This window comes from Neodiprion lecontei, chromosome 1, assembly GCF_021901455.1.
Source record: "Neodiprion lecontei isolate iyNeoLeco1 chromosome 1, iyNeoLeco1.1, whole genome shotgun sequence".
Taxonomy (NCBI): Eukaryota; Metazoa; Arthropoda; class Insecta; order Hymenoptera; family Diprionidae; genus Neodiprion; species Neodiprion lecontei.
In genome coordinates, this window is record NC_060260.1 from 29484658 (window position 1) to 29497611 (window position 12954).

The 12954-nt window shown below is 37.9% G+C and overlaps 2 protein-coding genes across 5 annotated transcripts in view; both read left to right on the forward strand.

Annotated features, from left to right (window-relative positions):
• The window catches only part of LOC107220136 (HIV Tat-specific factor 1 homolog), a 48496-nt gene extending 38730 nt beyond the window's left edge, over nt 1-9766 (forward strand). For all 4 annotated transcript variants that reach the window (XM_046729975.1, XM_046729973.1, XM_015658601.2 and 1 more), the window contains exons 6-8: nt 1468-1654; nt 8509-8645; nt 9212-9766. In XM_046729975.1, coding sequence (XP_046585931.1) covers nt 1468-1654; nt 8509-8645; nt 9212-9350 — 463 coding nt within the window. In that variant the 3' untranslated portion in view covers nt 9351-9766. The remainder of the gene's footprint in view (nt 1-1467; nt 1655-8508; nt 8646-9211) is intronic.
• Nucleotides 9767-9794: 28 nt separating this feature from the next.
• LOC107220124 (protein vestigial) overlaps nt 9795-12954 on the forward strand; it is a 57583-nt gene continuing 54423 nt past the window's right edge. Inside the window, exons 1-2 of the mRNA XM_015658577.2 lie at nt 9795-9906; nt 9992-10240. The gene's annotated coding sequence lies outside the window, so the exon portion shown is untranslated. The remainder of the gene's footprint in view (nt 9907-9991; nt 10241-12954) is intronic.

Genomic DNA, 12954 nt, shown 5'->3' on the forward strand with positions numbered 1-12954 from the left:
GGCGATCTTTGTTGTTTTATTGTTGTCAACGAAATGCGAGCCGAATGCGGTTGACCCCGAGTTCCCACACAATGCGGGAGCAAGAGTGATCCAAGACGTTGATTAGACGTCCTATATGAATGAATTTCGCCACTCATGCAGCAGACGTGAAATCTGGGTAGGGTATTTTTTTTTTCTCGCTCTTGAGCCTGAATGAGGTACGTATGCGTCAATGCGTCGGGATCTTGCAGCTGGTCCAAGAAATGAGTTTATTTTTGAACCATAATCGTCGCTGCAACGACTTGTGTTTGATTACATATGTGTATATTTATAGTGTATCTATTTGTGCATTGATTCGAAAGGTTCGAAACGAATCAGCGAGGTTTGTAATATCCGTTTCGTAATCGGTAATCGTTGCATCATTTTTTCTCTCACTCTCGTTTCTGTGCCTTCTCTTTTTTTCTTTCTCTTCGGTTAGATCGCGCTAGCACAGTATTTCGCACGTAGCTAATTTTATAGGCAGAGCCCAAACAAACAGTATCTTATTGTGATATATCTCATATCATGCATGTGTAATGTGTATTTTGCAAAATGCATTCCTATCTATACAGAACCCGCTGTAATCATTCAGTTAGTTAATACGAAGTTTGCAATCGCATTCTCTCTCTCTCTCTCTCTCTCTCTCTCTCTCTCTCTCTCTCTCTCTCTCTCTCTCTCTCTCTCTCTCTCTCTCTCTCTCTCTCTCTCTCTCTCTCTCTCTCTCTCTCTCTCTCGCATGCGACAGGCAATAAATTATCACGATTAATATGTTCAGCTGTTTTTTAAAACAAGAAATCAAGCAACTTTTAATCAATACGACGACCTTTAAATGGCTTCTATGTAATACAGGGACGAAAAATAAGGCAATTCTGTTTTCGAGATCTCGCTCGAAATTCAATTTACTATCCCAAGTTCACCTTTTCGAGTCTCACTTTCCACATTTAAGGCATCGAACGTAAGACTTTGAAACGTCTCGTTGTTACTGAAAAATTGTATTTAAGATGAGAAAAACGCGGTAGCGTCGCACCTTTCTTTGATCTAATCTTGACGATGTACCGCAATATGCTGCAGACACATGTTGTAAATCATTTGCATACGTTTGAAATGATCTGATCACAGGGACGTTTATCTAACCGTTTTATGCAGATAAATAATTACGAAATACGTAACACGGTTCAAATTTCCTCTACAGCTACGTATCTACAATAATATCGATAATGTTGCCAAAATCTTTTTGATAGAACGTGAAAGCCGAGACTGTTGAATAAAATAAAATAATTTCCACCATGCTAAGTATTAGGCAAATATTTTTTCGAATCAATAAATTAAAATCTGCCAGTGACTATTGAAATAAGCATATTCTGCCGGGATCGAAGTAGTTGTTTTTTGCAATTTTTCAATTATGTGCATCGTCCACGTTTTTTTTTTATTTTTTCCCTTACATTACAGATTATTCGATTGGAGACCAGAACCAATGCGCGGCGAGCCTCAAAAGTGTGAACGAGTTGTCGTTATAAAAAATCTCTTCAGCCCAGCTGATTTCGACCAGGAAGTTACTCTGCTTCTCGAGTATCAGCAGGATTTGCGAGCCGAATGTTCGAAGTGCGGTGACGTCAAGAAAGTTGTCCTTTACGACGTGAGTACATAAATTCCGTTGGAATAAAATAAGTTAAATAAAAAGCTAGAAAAAAAAGAGACATCGTAAAAATCATCAATCGATCCCTTCTTCGGGAACGTGACATGAATCTGCACGTTCAGCTGCGAGGTTGATTAATCAAGAGACAAGGTGCGTAAAACTAATTAATTGCTCATTGTTCGCACGCAGTTAGGTGCGGGCTGGATGATTTTCCATTGTAAATTAAGTTTCATTCGGAACGTTGAACTGCACTGGGTGTGATTCATTGGGCAACGGTTTCGTTGAATTAATTATGTACCTATACCTGTACTACGAGGAAATAAAAAGAAAGTCGAGAGAAAAACTGATGCATACAAAAACGTTCGAACATGACTTCCTGTGTCAGTTCGTTATCATTCAATATTTTTTCTCTCGTTTTTTATAATCTTATATTATAGTATCCGTTACGCTATCGGTGTTAGTTTTCTTTCTAGCATACTTAGGTAGAAAAATCTTTCTACTTTTAGGACGTCGCTCTCTATTATACGTATTTTTATATTTTCCGCCGATAGATAGGCCGAGAAATCGATGCCAACCGATACGCGTATAGTTTTTCAATTTCTAACATTCCGCCAAGTTGTTTGCCAATCTAAACCTAGTGAATTTTTTTTACAATACCAATTTACGCAAGAAAATTCCAAAGCTTTTTCGAATTCATTACTTTTGATACTATTTTAGAATTTGGTTTTTTTTTTATTGTTTATGTCATAAATAAATTTGGTTTGGTTAGTGAAAGGCCCGTCGAAAGATCATTCGGATTTTTTTTTTTTCAAATCACTGAGACGAATTCTGGAATACATGAAAGCTGAAGAAATACTTGGCGTGTTAAACTAATCTGGTTTTCGAAGAAATACGGTTTTAAATTTTGCAACGCACGCAGCTTGATCGGTGATTCGTGCCATCGCAAATCTTGTATATCTGCCTAGAGGCGGTACGCTGATTTATGTAATCGAGGAAACGGAAACGGATATTGCTTTTCGTAGCCTTGTTTGTCAAACAGGTACCTAATTAGCACAATTTTATACCGTACACGATAAGCTGGTGATAATACAATCTTATAATGATATGAATATATGTATATGGAATGTTATATAGGTGTAATGAACAAATGTAAGTATGTGCCGATTAAGTACGGAAGTTTTCGACAGGTCTGATATTTTATCAGGGGAAAACATTTTTTTATCACCTTTCGCCGACCAACAAAACCAAAAAATCAAGGGGAAATATAAATAACTAAGGATCGCAGTCGCGAATTTGCGGCGGAATCACTCATAAATGCAGTACTAATACTAAAAAATTTATTTCGTTATAGCAAAAAGTATTCATCTTTATTTCCGGAGCATTCTCTCTCGTGTCCGTTTAGCAATGCATATGTATAATCTTACGTGCATCTCTCCTAAACGAATTGAACAGCGTTTTATTAATTCGAAGCGCAGTTCCTGTGTTGATTGTAATTTAATGTGATATTCCTAAAATCCATTGGAAGCAATTCTATACTGAGTCGTATTTTGATACGGTAGAAAAGAAATGAAAGGAATTGAAAGACAAAGGAATTCTTAAATTCATCGGCTCTCGAGGTATTTGCTACTTACATAAAATTTGCTATCACGCGGTCTCTACGAATTTCATTCGGTTGTTGCGAATGTCGTTTTCTAGATTGATTTAACAATTTTGACACTTTTCACTTTCCTTTGTAATGCAGTTATTTGATAACAATGTTATGTTTGCACGATTACGTTCAACTATTGTTATGCATTAGGGTATTTCAGAAAAAAATAATGTGCAATTTTCCATCATGGCACCCGCTAAAAAGTTTATTTAGGTTAAAAGTAAAATTCTGTCGAAAGATGATCGTTCTACGTTATGTGGAAGATCGCGCTCAGTTGATTTTTTATTTTTATACATTATTTTAAATTTGTCAAGTAACGCGAATAAATTTTTTTTTATTGCTTACATCAATCACGTCACAAAGGAGACCCACACTTGTAATACCAAGTCTCCAGTTGATGTTTGAGAAGTTTATTTGACGACTTTTTTATTAGTCATTCAGTCTGATAAAATAGTTACAATTTTGCGTGAACTTTTAATTTCGGAGAATAAGATTTCCGGTTGATGTATCGTGTTATGAATCGTGATTCTTGGGTTGAATATAGAGGACCACGACGTGTTTCTTCACAGATTCAAAATAATGTGAGGAAAAAGTGAAAAATCAAATGAGCGCGATCTTTCACGTAACGTAGAACGCTCATTTTTTCACAGAATCTTTCTTTTAACCTGAACAAAATTTTTAGTGGATATCATGGTGGAAAATCGTAACTTATTTCGTTCAAAAACACTCGTTATAAATATACGTCATCCTCCAGTGATACTCACGCTTGATCGCAGCAGTGTGACGAGTGAAAACCGTTGTGTCCACAACTGTTCCCTGTTTTTCTTTACGGTTCATTTATTATTTTCCCTGCCCTGAACTTGTACCGGGTTTCTCGGTCATGCGAAGAGCCTCGCTTTGAACGATGTAATTTCATCCTCCATACACATAGGCTTGTCCATCCACGTTGCTTTACGTATGCACGTTTTTGCTTTATCATTTTAATTTCATCCGTACAGTTTCACTCATTCGAGTTCTTTGCTACAGCTCGAGCGATTTAAAACTTGTACGCGAAGTTACTTCTGGTTCATCGATATTTGTTTTATTGCTTATTCGTAATTACAATAAAATATACGATTTTAGGGATAATAGAGGTACTGTAATAATCATTCCTTGTAGAATAGTGGAAGATCATATGATTTCAATACGAATTGTGGTATTCGTTTTACGGATTTTCTGACGGTCTAGTTCACGCCTATGTTGTACAAGAGTTGGAATCCTAGAAGACAAAAACTGTAGATCTATTTTATAACAGAGCTGTTATACAAGTGCGCAAGCAGGGTGAATCAGGCGCCGCGGCGCCGGGACGAACGGCTGATGCTTTTAACATTTTTTTTTATTATTCGTTATTATTACTACTCAGCCAGTGTAAATCATTGAGAAATTGAACAGTACCTATTCTCATTCCGCATTTGAATTATTAATAACTCTGACATAAGATCCTGGACTCTACTCACGGTTCAATGGTTTGGAATACTCGTACCTACCAACCTACTAAACTTTCATGGTTAATAAAATGGCTATAAATAATTCGGCTGATCACTCCTATAGTAACATGATAGGTACATCGAGACAACAGCAATTGCTACGAACAATTTTGCTAGCTCCGAATTGATGAAATTGATCTGCAAAACAAGCTGTCAATGATTTCTCAACTTGTATAATATTTGGTTTGTTTTTTAACGAGTCTGATGCTAGCGCAATTATAAACTGAGAAAAAACTGGTCAAGTTCCTTACACTTTTTGTAAACTCAAATAATTATGCAATTTATGGGAAATTTTTTTTTGAGTTTTGAATCCGCCATCTAACTTTTAGTGCAGCAAGAAATTTCGACTGGTGTATCCAAGCTTTTGGCCGGTAGTGTATATATGATATACAATACAAACGAAAAAAAATGGTACTACAAACAACTACAAACGATTCTGAAGCGAGTAGGTCGTTTGTAGTAAATTTTGCAGCAACTACAAACGAAAAAAAATGGTACTACAAACAACTACAAATGATTCTGAAGCGAGTAGGTCGTTTGTAGTAAATTTTGCAGCAACTACAAACGAAAAAAATGGTACTACAAACAACTTCAAACGTTTTCGAAGCGAGTTGGACGTTTGTAGTAAATTTTGGAGGAATTTTAAACAAAAGAAATTGTACTACAATCAACTACAAACGATTCTGTACGGAAATCTACCGATAAATTCGATTTTTTTCAAAATGGGGTGCTGACATTTTTTCAACCCCTTATATTTTTTTTTTGGCACTACTACAAACGAAATCATTGTTACTACAAACAACTACCTACAAAAACCTACAAGAATCAACAAAAAATAGTAAGGTTTTTTTTAAGTCGGGTGCTAGGTTCACATAGGTTGTTATAAATAATTGTAAGCGTATTGGGCGCGCCGGCCTGAAATGTTGCAAAATATTCACAAAGGTCTACTGTATCAAAGCAGACCCTAAGTTGTAAAAAACTTCACAATCGTAAATATTCATAAAACCATCAACTAATCTAAAACAAATATCCGAGATCACAGCATCTTGAACACGATAGCCGGACGTAATAATTGAGAGGTTTTCGTTTACCGTATCACGCGTCGACCAAATTCTTCGACCGTCTAATATTTTTACGGAAAAAACGTGCGATATCCAATAATGTACGCGTTACGCAGCGTAGCCGTTGGTAAATCGCACGTATCATAAACTACGGTAGAGACAGGCAATTGTGATTGAGATAAACACGCATATTTCACCCGAAGACGTTGCCGCCCTACGCTTCAAATTACTCATTTCAAAATAACAAGCAAATGTCGGAAAAAAATATTTCCTACCCAATCGTATCAGCGGATGGATGGTACGGAGAGCTACAATTAATTAGAATTTCAAGCGTATATCTAATATGACACCATAACATAACTCCCGAGCCTTGTCGTCAGAACGAATAAAAAAATTCAAACACGCGCACATATACGTACACTTATAATTTCTATATTTAAACGCTAGTTCAGTCAGTCAAGGAGATTGCATAATTCGTCTTCCGTATAATGTACGTAGGCGCCTATGTAGCTGTACGGTAGGTATGTATAATATTAAAATTACCAGACCTTGTGGAATTCGACATTGAACGGGAATTTTCATGTATGAGGAGGTGGAGATTCTGCCTGCAGTTATTAGAGTTATAACAAACGTGCAGGAATATTTTAACAGGCTTCGAAGTTTAAGCATTGTAATTCTACGAATGTCCAGCAAAGGGCAAGGACTTGATTGACCTGATTCAGCGTGACATTTTTTCTTTAGGATCCGATTTCCAAAGACTTATGATTTAACTATTCAATTCACAGGGAAGATATAAGGTCATTATTTGTGAGAAAAGGAAAAGGACAAATTATAGAACGATATTAGATTTATTAGAATGGAATCATCGGGAACGTGGCAACGAAAAGAGAAACGATTTAATGAATAAGATTCCTAACGACATTATACAATTTAAATTAATAACGTTCGATTGCTTGAGCCATATTAGCGTGTATAAAAAATGTTAACAAATGGTATCATTTACAGTAAATAGTATAATGCCGAGGCGTTTGTATAATCGGAAAAGTGTGTTGAAAAACACAAAAGTAGATAACGACGCATTAATAAAGGAAACTGAGTATGAAGAGGACAAATTGTATGAAGCCAACATGCATTTTTTATTTTTTTGAGAGGCGTCATTCCTAAAATTTTAAGAAAATATGATGATGGCTCAAGAAAATCTGAAAAATAGGAATGAAGTTTAATCTTACACTTGACATGTTATATCTTATATACGCTGAATCTGTAATTGCGACACGACATGGCTGTGGGTCACCGTCTCAATGTCGTCAGTTTTATGGGGTCAGGTCGGTCCTTTGGTTGATTAATGGCTTATTTCACCATCAGACCGTCTTTTTTACTTTTTTTTTTATTCTTGTCGTTGTCGTTGGGTTTTTTCTTTTTTCTGTCTCTGTTACACCGCCATCGTTGGCGGTGTTGTACGAAAGACTTACACACCGTTGTACAAAACTTGAATACAACCTAGAGTGGCAGAGCTGTGTTGAACTATCGAACATTCGATCGTCCTGATTAATTAACTTCAATTCACTTGGCGATGAAATTTTGGCGCCAGTTCTTACATTCTCTTGTACGCTCTTACACGAATTATATTATATGTAGTATACTGTGTGTGTATGTGTGCCTGGGTATACATGAGTACGATATATTCTTACCAACTGATATGTTCCACACCGCGGTCGAATGTAGGAAAGTCATTGACCCACATTATGGGGCAAACTAATTGTAATTTAATTTGACAGCCTCGCAGGAGGAAAAAAAAAACTTGTGTAGGATCCAAGTTTTTTTGCGAGTCAATAAATTTGAGTGGGTCATCGATGTTTTCATTTATCGTCTCAATGTTGGGTTTGGATATTATTTTTCTTATTATTTTCAGATCTCATTTATACTAGACATTCGTTGCTATTATTATTATTATTATTTTTTTTTTACTTTTTTGCTGTATCATTTAGTATATTTTTATTATTAAGGTCAGTAGAAATCTTTGATCAGAATAGCTTCGTACTGATACATGTTTGTTTCATTTTCTGTTGTACCAAATGCGAAAGAAACGTTTTGAAAAATGGCAAGAACTGTGTTACTTTGATTTATAAAGGAAAAAAGACGCACGAATCGAGAAATAGCAATATTACTTTTAGATTTACACAATCTCTGTGAAAGATATATTATACATGCATGGTTAACAGAATATAGTTTTTTCTCAGCCATCGACTAGTTTGCACTATCTTTCATTTCATAGCTGCATTAATTTTATTACGTCGCATTTTTTTTATCCCTTGTAAAGATAAGGACAGAGTTTATCTACCAGTAGTACATCCATTGCGCGAATGAAATAGTCACTCAGCTCTGACAGTCTCTAACATTCGAAATTTATTGCTTCATATTCTTATCAAGAAGGTTTGGACTCTGTATAATCTATACCACTAAAATTGTTATTAAGTGCTTGTAACAAGATATTGTTCGCCTATGTTTCGGACCTTATAGTTAATTTCGACACATTTTATTCTCATTACAAGTTCTATTTTGTGTCTAGGAAATCGAGTATAATGTAATAATTAATTGCACGTCTTTTGTAATTTTTAGAGACACCCCGAGGGCGTTGCTCAAGTCACATTCAAGGAACCAGCTGAGGCGCAAGCTTGCATACAGCTGTTGAATGGGCGCTGGTTCGCCCAGAAGAAGATATCGGCTGAAATATGGGATGGAAAGACCAAGTACAAGTGAGTTTCTCCTACAGACGGATTGCCTTTTTTTACCGACTGTTTAGTCGTAAGCCTTGTGCGTCTTTTCCTACTCCGGAGTCGGCTTCTACAATATCGGTCGCAGGCGTTTTTGCCGGATGATGGTAACCTTGTCCCATCGCGGTACAGAGTCGTCCTTCAACTGACATGAGACTCCACCGAGTCTCTCGATCCGCAGACAGTTACGACCAGCCGATAAAGCATTTTGTGCAAATCAATACTGATTCGTTTACTTTTCTGCAGCATTTTCATGACCATGATACAAAAATGACCACATTTATCGATTGTAGGTATGTTTGAAATTGTTTTTCATGATTTTTGAAGTATGAATTCGAATAGCTTTTTATTCTGTTGCATGACAGATCGATTTTTATGACGCGCCGAAACGAATATTCAAAATTGATATCAACTGACGAAATTATGCGACTTGAGAGGATTTTTTTTCCGTGTAAACTTTGTCTTTGATAACTTGAAGAGTTGAAGCTGGACTCTGTTGCGGGGAATCTTTCACGTTTGCTCTGCAACCTTGGTTTTCTTTGCTTAAGAATCGTCGAAACGGAGGCCGAGATTGAGGAGCGCATCGCGAAATGGGACAAGTTTTTGGACGATGAAGATGACAAGAAGGAAGCCGCCAAGAAGAAGGCGGCAGAGGACAGGGAGGCGGAACAAAAAACTGCAGTCTAACCTGAGAGAGGGACGCGTCGATGTTCACTCCAACTCTATAATGTGTTTGATTTTTTTTTTTAAATTAAAACTTTCAGGCAACTCCCAAATTTTCATCAAATTCCAATATACCCTATAGAATCAGTGCGATTTTGCTGAAGTCCATTTTCCTTGCTCCTATTTTATATTTTTATTTTTTTCTTAATGTTCTTAAAAATTTCTATAAGGGTGAGTAAAACCGGAAATCGTAATTACTTGCCATTATTGATTCGTGATACGATACAGCCGGAAAATTGATTTCAGAGTACAGACTTATTGTACGTGTAATTTTAAATACATACAGCTATGGCCAACCGATCGCTGCTATATTAGCAATATCGGTTAAAAATTGTTGTTGATAGCTTGTAAGGTATAATAATACTAAATGAGCAATTTCACTAATAATATGTGTTTTTTATTATCTAGCCTGAGGTTGGCAATTCGTTAAACCTTAATCCAAATATTCCTGGTGAATGAAAATCGTGCTTTTCAAATTTCATGAATTTACGTCCAGTCATGCTCTCTCAAGTAATATGCGGTAAGTGAATCTAAATTCAATAACTACCGATTTCTGTAAAAAATGTTCTATACCAATTATGTTAATTTGATCCGGAGGGTTATAGGTCACGGCGTGAAACTCGTCGAGTGAGAATGTCGATTTCTAGAAGAGTGCAGATTGCTAGCAGGTATAAATAATGAATGCTGAAAGTATTATGACGCCGGCCTCAATAGAACCACGGCGGCAAGAGCTAAGGCTTTTCTTATAATAGTCTGGAGATCGGCGCGCGGCGCTTCCATCTGCTGGCAACGCGGTCAACTGTGATCGAATGCCCCAGCAATTAAACTGGTACCTACAGCTTTTATTAACGTAAGTAAGTGTACGAAAAAGACAATGCCACATTTATTCTGTACTGAAAAAAAGTAAAAAAAAAAGAAAAAAGAATCTCGATTGAAGCGGTTGCATATTGACGTAAAAAACTAATTAGACGGGTTTCGTTATCGTAAAATATTTCGACAAAGTGCAAGCTCTGGAGTTGTTTGTATTATACGTAAAACAATAATTCGAGGAATCAACAAATTTTAGTGCTGAAATAAATACAGCAAGAATATTCTCTGGATAGCGCAGTTTTTTTTTAAGCATAGCGAAATCGGCCACTCAATACAGCAGACCCGTTAGTTAAATTTACGAAATTCTAGCACTTGCAAGAAATTTTCTTGCCGTCTATACATTAACACTTCAATTTTCTGGCCGAGTGGATTATTCATTCCGTGTACGAGTAGACTTCTTTTTTTTTTTTTTATCAAATTCGCAAACTGGTCATTATAACCGTATAATGAAAGAAACCCGTATTGTATTTGGAGAATGAACAGAATTTGATATAACGGACACCCCGGGATGAGCCGTGATCGTCACACGGGACGCTGCATCGGAAGAAGTGGACCGCGATCGCTGCAGTGTCATCCTCAGAAGCAAACTTCTCGTCGGCAAAGATGTTGGGAATCTCCTAATTTGCTACATCGGCATTCCGAGCGCTCCGCGAGCCGCGTGCTGTTGCTTCTGCTCTCCGTGAGACTCGGCCGTTCGCTTCGCTTCGCTTTGCCCCGTGCTAGCCGGTTGCCAATCTGCCCTCGAAAAACATTCGCCGGTATTAGAGCAGATCCTTTTCTCTTTAATTCTGCAACCGCAAGATGCAGCGTCGATTCAGAGAAGGTTCGATTAGCTGCATATGTCCCCCGTGATTTTTCAAACCACAAAATGTCCTTCGGAGTCGAACCTTGAACCGTTGGAAAGAAGGAAAAAAAATGTCTTTCGCTGAAAAACGTTGTTCCGCGACGCTGCAGCCTCTAATCACAAGTGACGGTGTAATCAGTTATGTATACTATTGCTCTGCTGGAGTTACTTGTGGTTAGAGCAAAACTGCGGCGTCGATCGGTATTCACCTCGCGTGTCTCAATGTTCACCGGAACAAAGTAGTTAGTTCTAATCGTTTTGCAAATGGTTCGAGTCGGGTGGAAATTATTGACGAAAGAACTCGACGGTTTGCTTCGATTTCCGCCCCGCTGTCTTGGTCTTCTTATGTAGCTTCTCTATATTTTATACGAGATTCCAGCATACTCGTGTAAATAAAACTTATTCGTCCCTGCATAAAAGTCATAGAAAAACAAGTTACAATAACAGATCAAATGTTGCAGTTTCAGCAGGTAGGCGGTGTCGTACACTTGTCACCGATGAAAACGATGCAGCGCCTAATTCTGCAAAACTGCGAAGCGGATTGCTTGTAAGCGTCGAGTTATTTTATCCTCATAGCTGGTAGCGTATCAGCGTTTGTTCCGTGTCAGGTTACGGTATATATACATAAAATTTATTTACAGCAATGAATCGCAAGGACCTTTCGAGTGGATAAAAGTCGGGGTTAATGGATGAGGATAAGCTCGAGGACCGAGCTTCGACTAGCCGTAGAATCGGTGCGTATACGTGCGGATAATGCGGAAGGAAAATCGCGAGCACGGCAGAAGCGCGCCCCGTAAATCTCTAATAAAAGCACCCCACGAAGCATATTCTTCAAGCCACGGTCGTCCCATTCATCCTATCCGTGGAGGACGATGGGTGGATGGGTGTAAGCCCTGACCTCTCTCCAACCTTAATATCGCTGACAAATTTAATGTCGAACTATTAGCAGCGGGGAACCACCCCTGCATTGTCGAGTGGCCACGTGCGCTCTGACTCCCCCACATACACTGTGCTTTCGTTTGATGTGCAGCTTCGCGGCCGACGAGAGTTTGGCGAGAGAGAGAAAGAAAGAGATAAAGGGGAGCAAAAATAAATTATTCGTACGAAGAAAAAAGACGAAGAAAGAGGAGAGAGACGCGTTCGTTATAATCGGTACACATATATACCCACTCAAGCGTTAGCACCGTGTCCGTATTACAATAGGGTCGTGTCACGGCCCTCGGGTTTATTGGATTTCCTCGACACCCCAAGTGAGCGTGTGTTATAGTAAATAGTAGCTACACCGACCCCGGTCGTTCCCCACCATCCCGAAGACCTGTCGCCGGAATTGTTACCCGGATTAGCCGCCTCTATGCGCTGTTTGAATACAATTTGATACGGTCAAGTGTCGCACTGCAGCGGATCAACGCGGTAATTTCCTTTAGTTCCTCACTTGAATGATATACATATATATATATACCTACACGGGACATATTTACCGTGCACCGTATCTTTCACCGGATTACCTGAATACGAATGAGCATATGAATAATCTGAGATCAATTGGCATTGTAGTAACGAATAGCAATGGTGTATGTAGTAATGCGGCGTATACAATGTTTAAAATTCGACGATACAAGTTAATTGTTATTTAGCTCATAGAATCCAGAAACACATAACTACTGTGTGGTTTTCACCAACGATGAACCGGCGAACAAGGCAAGTTTCTAAGTAACAATAGTATTTTCGACTAATACTTTGACTATCGCGATCACGAGTAGAAGGTAGGGGAGACCGGTGTCAGTTGTAACAATTTTTACAAAATATTTTTTTTTTCCGATTATAGATAATTTCTGACTGATTCTTTTTCTCCCA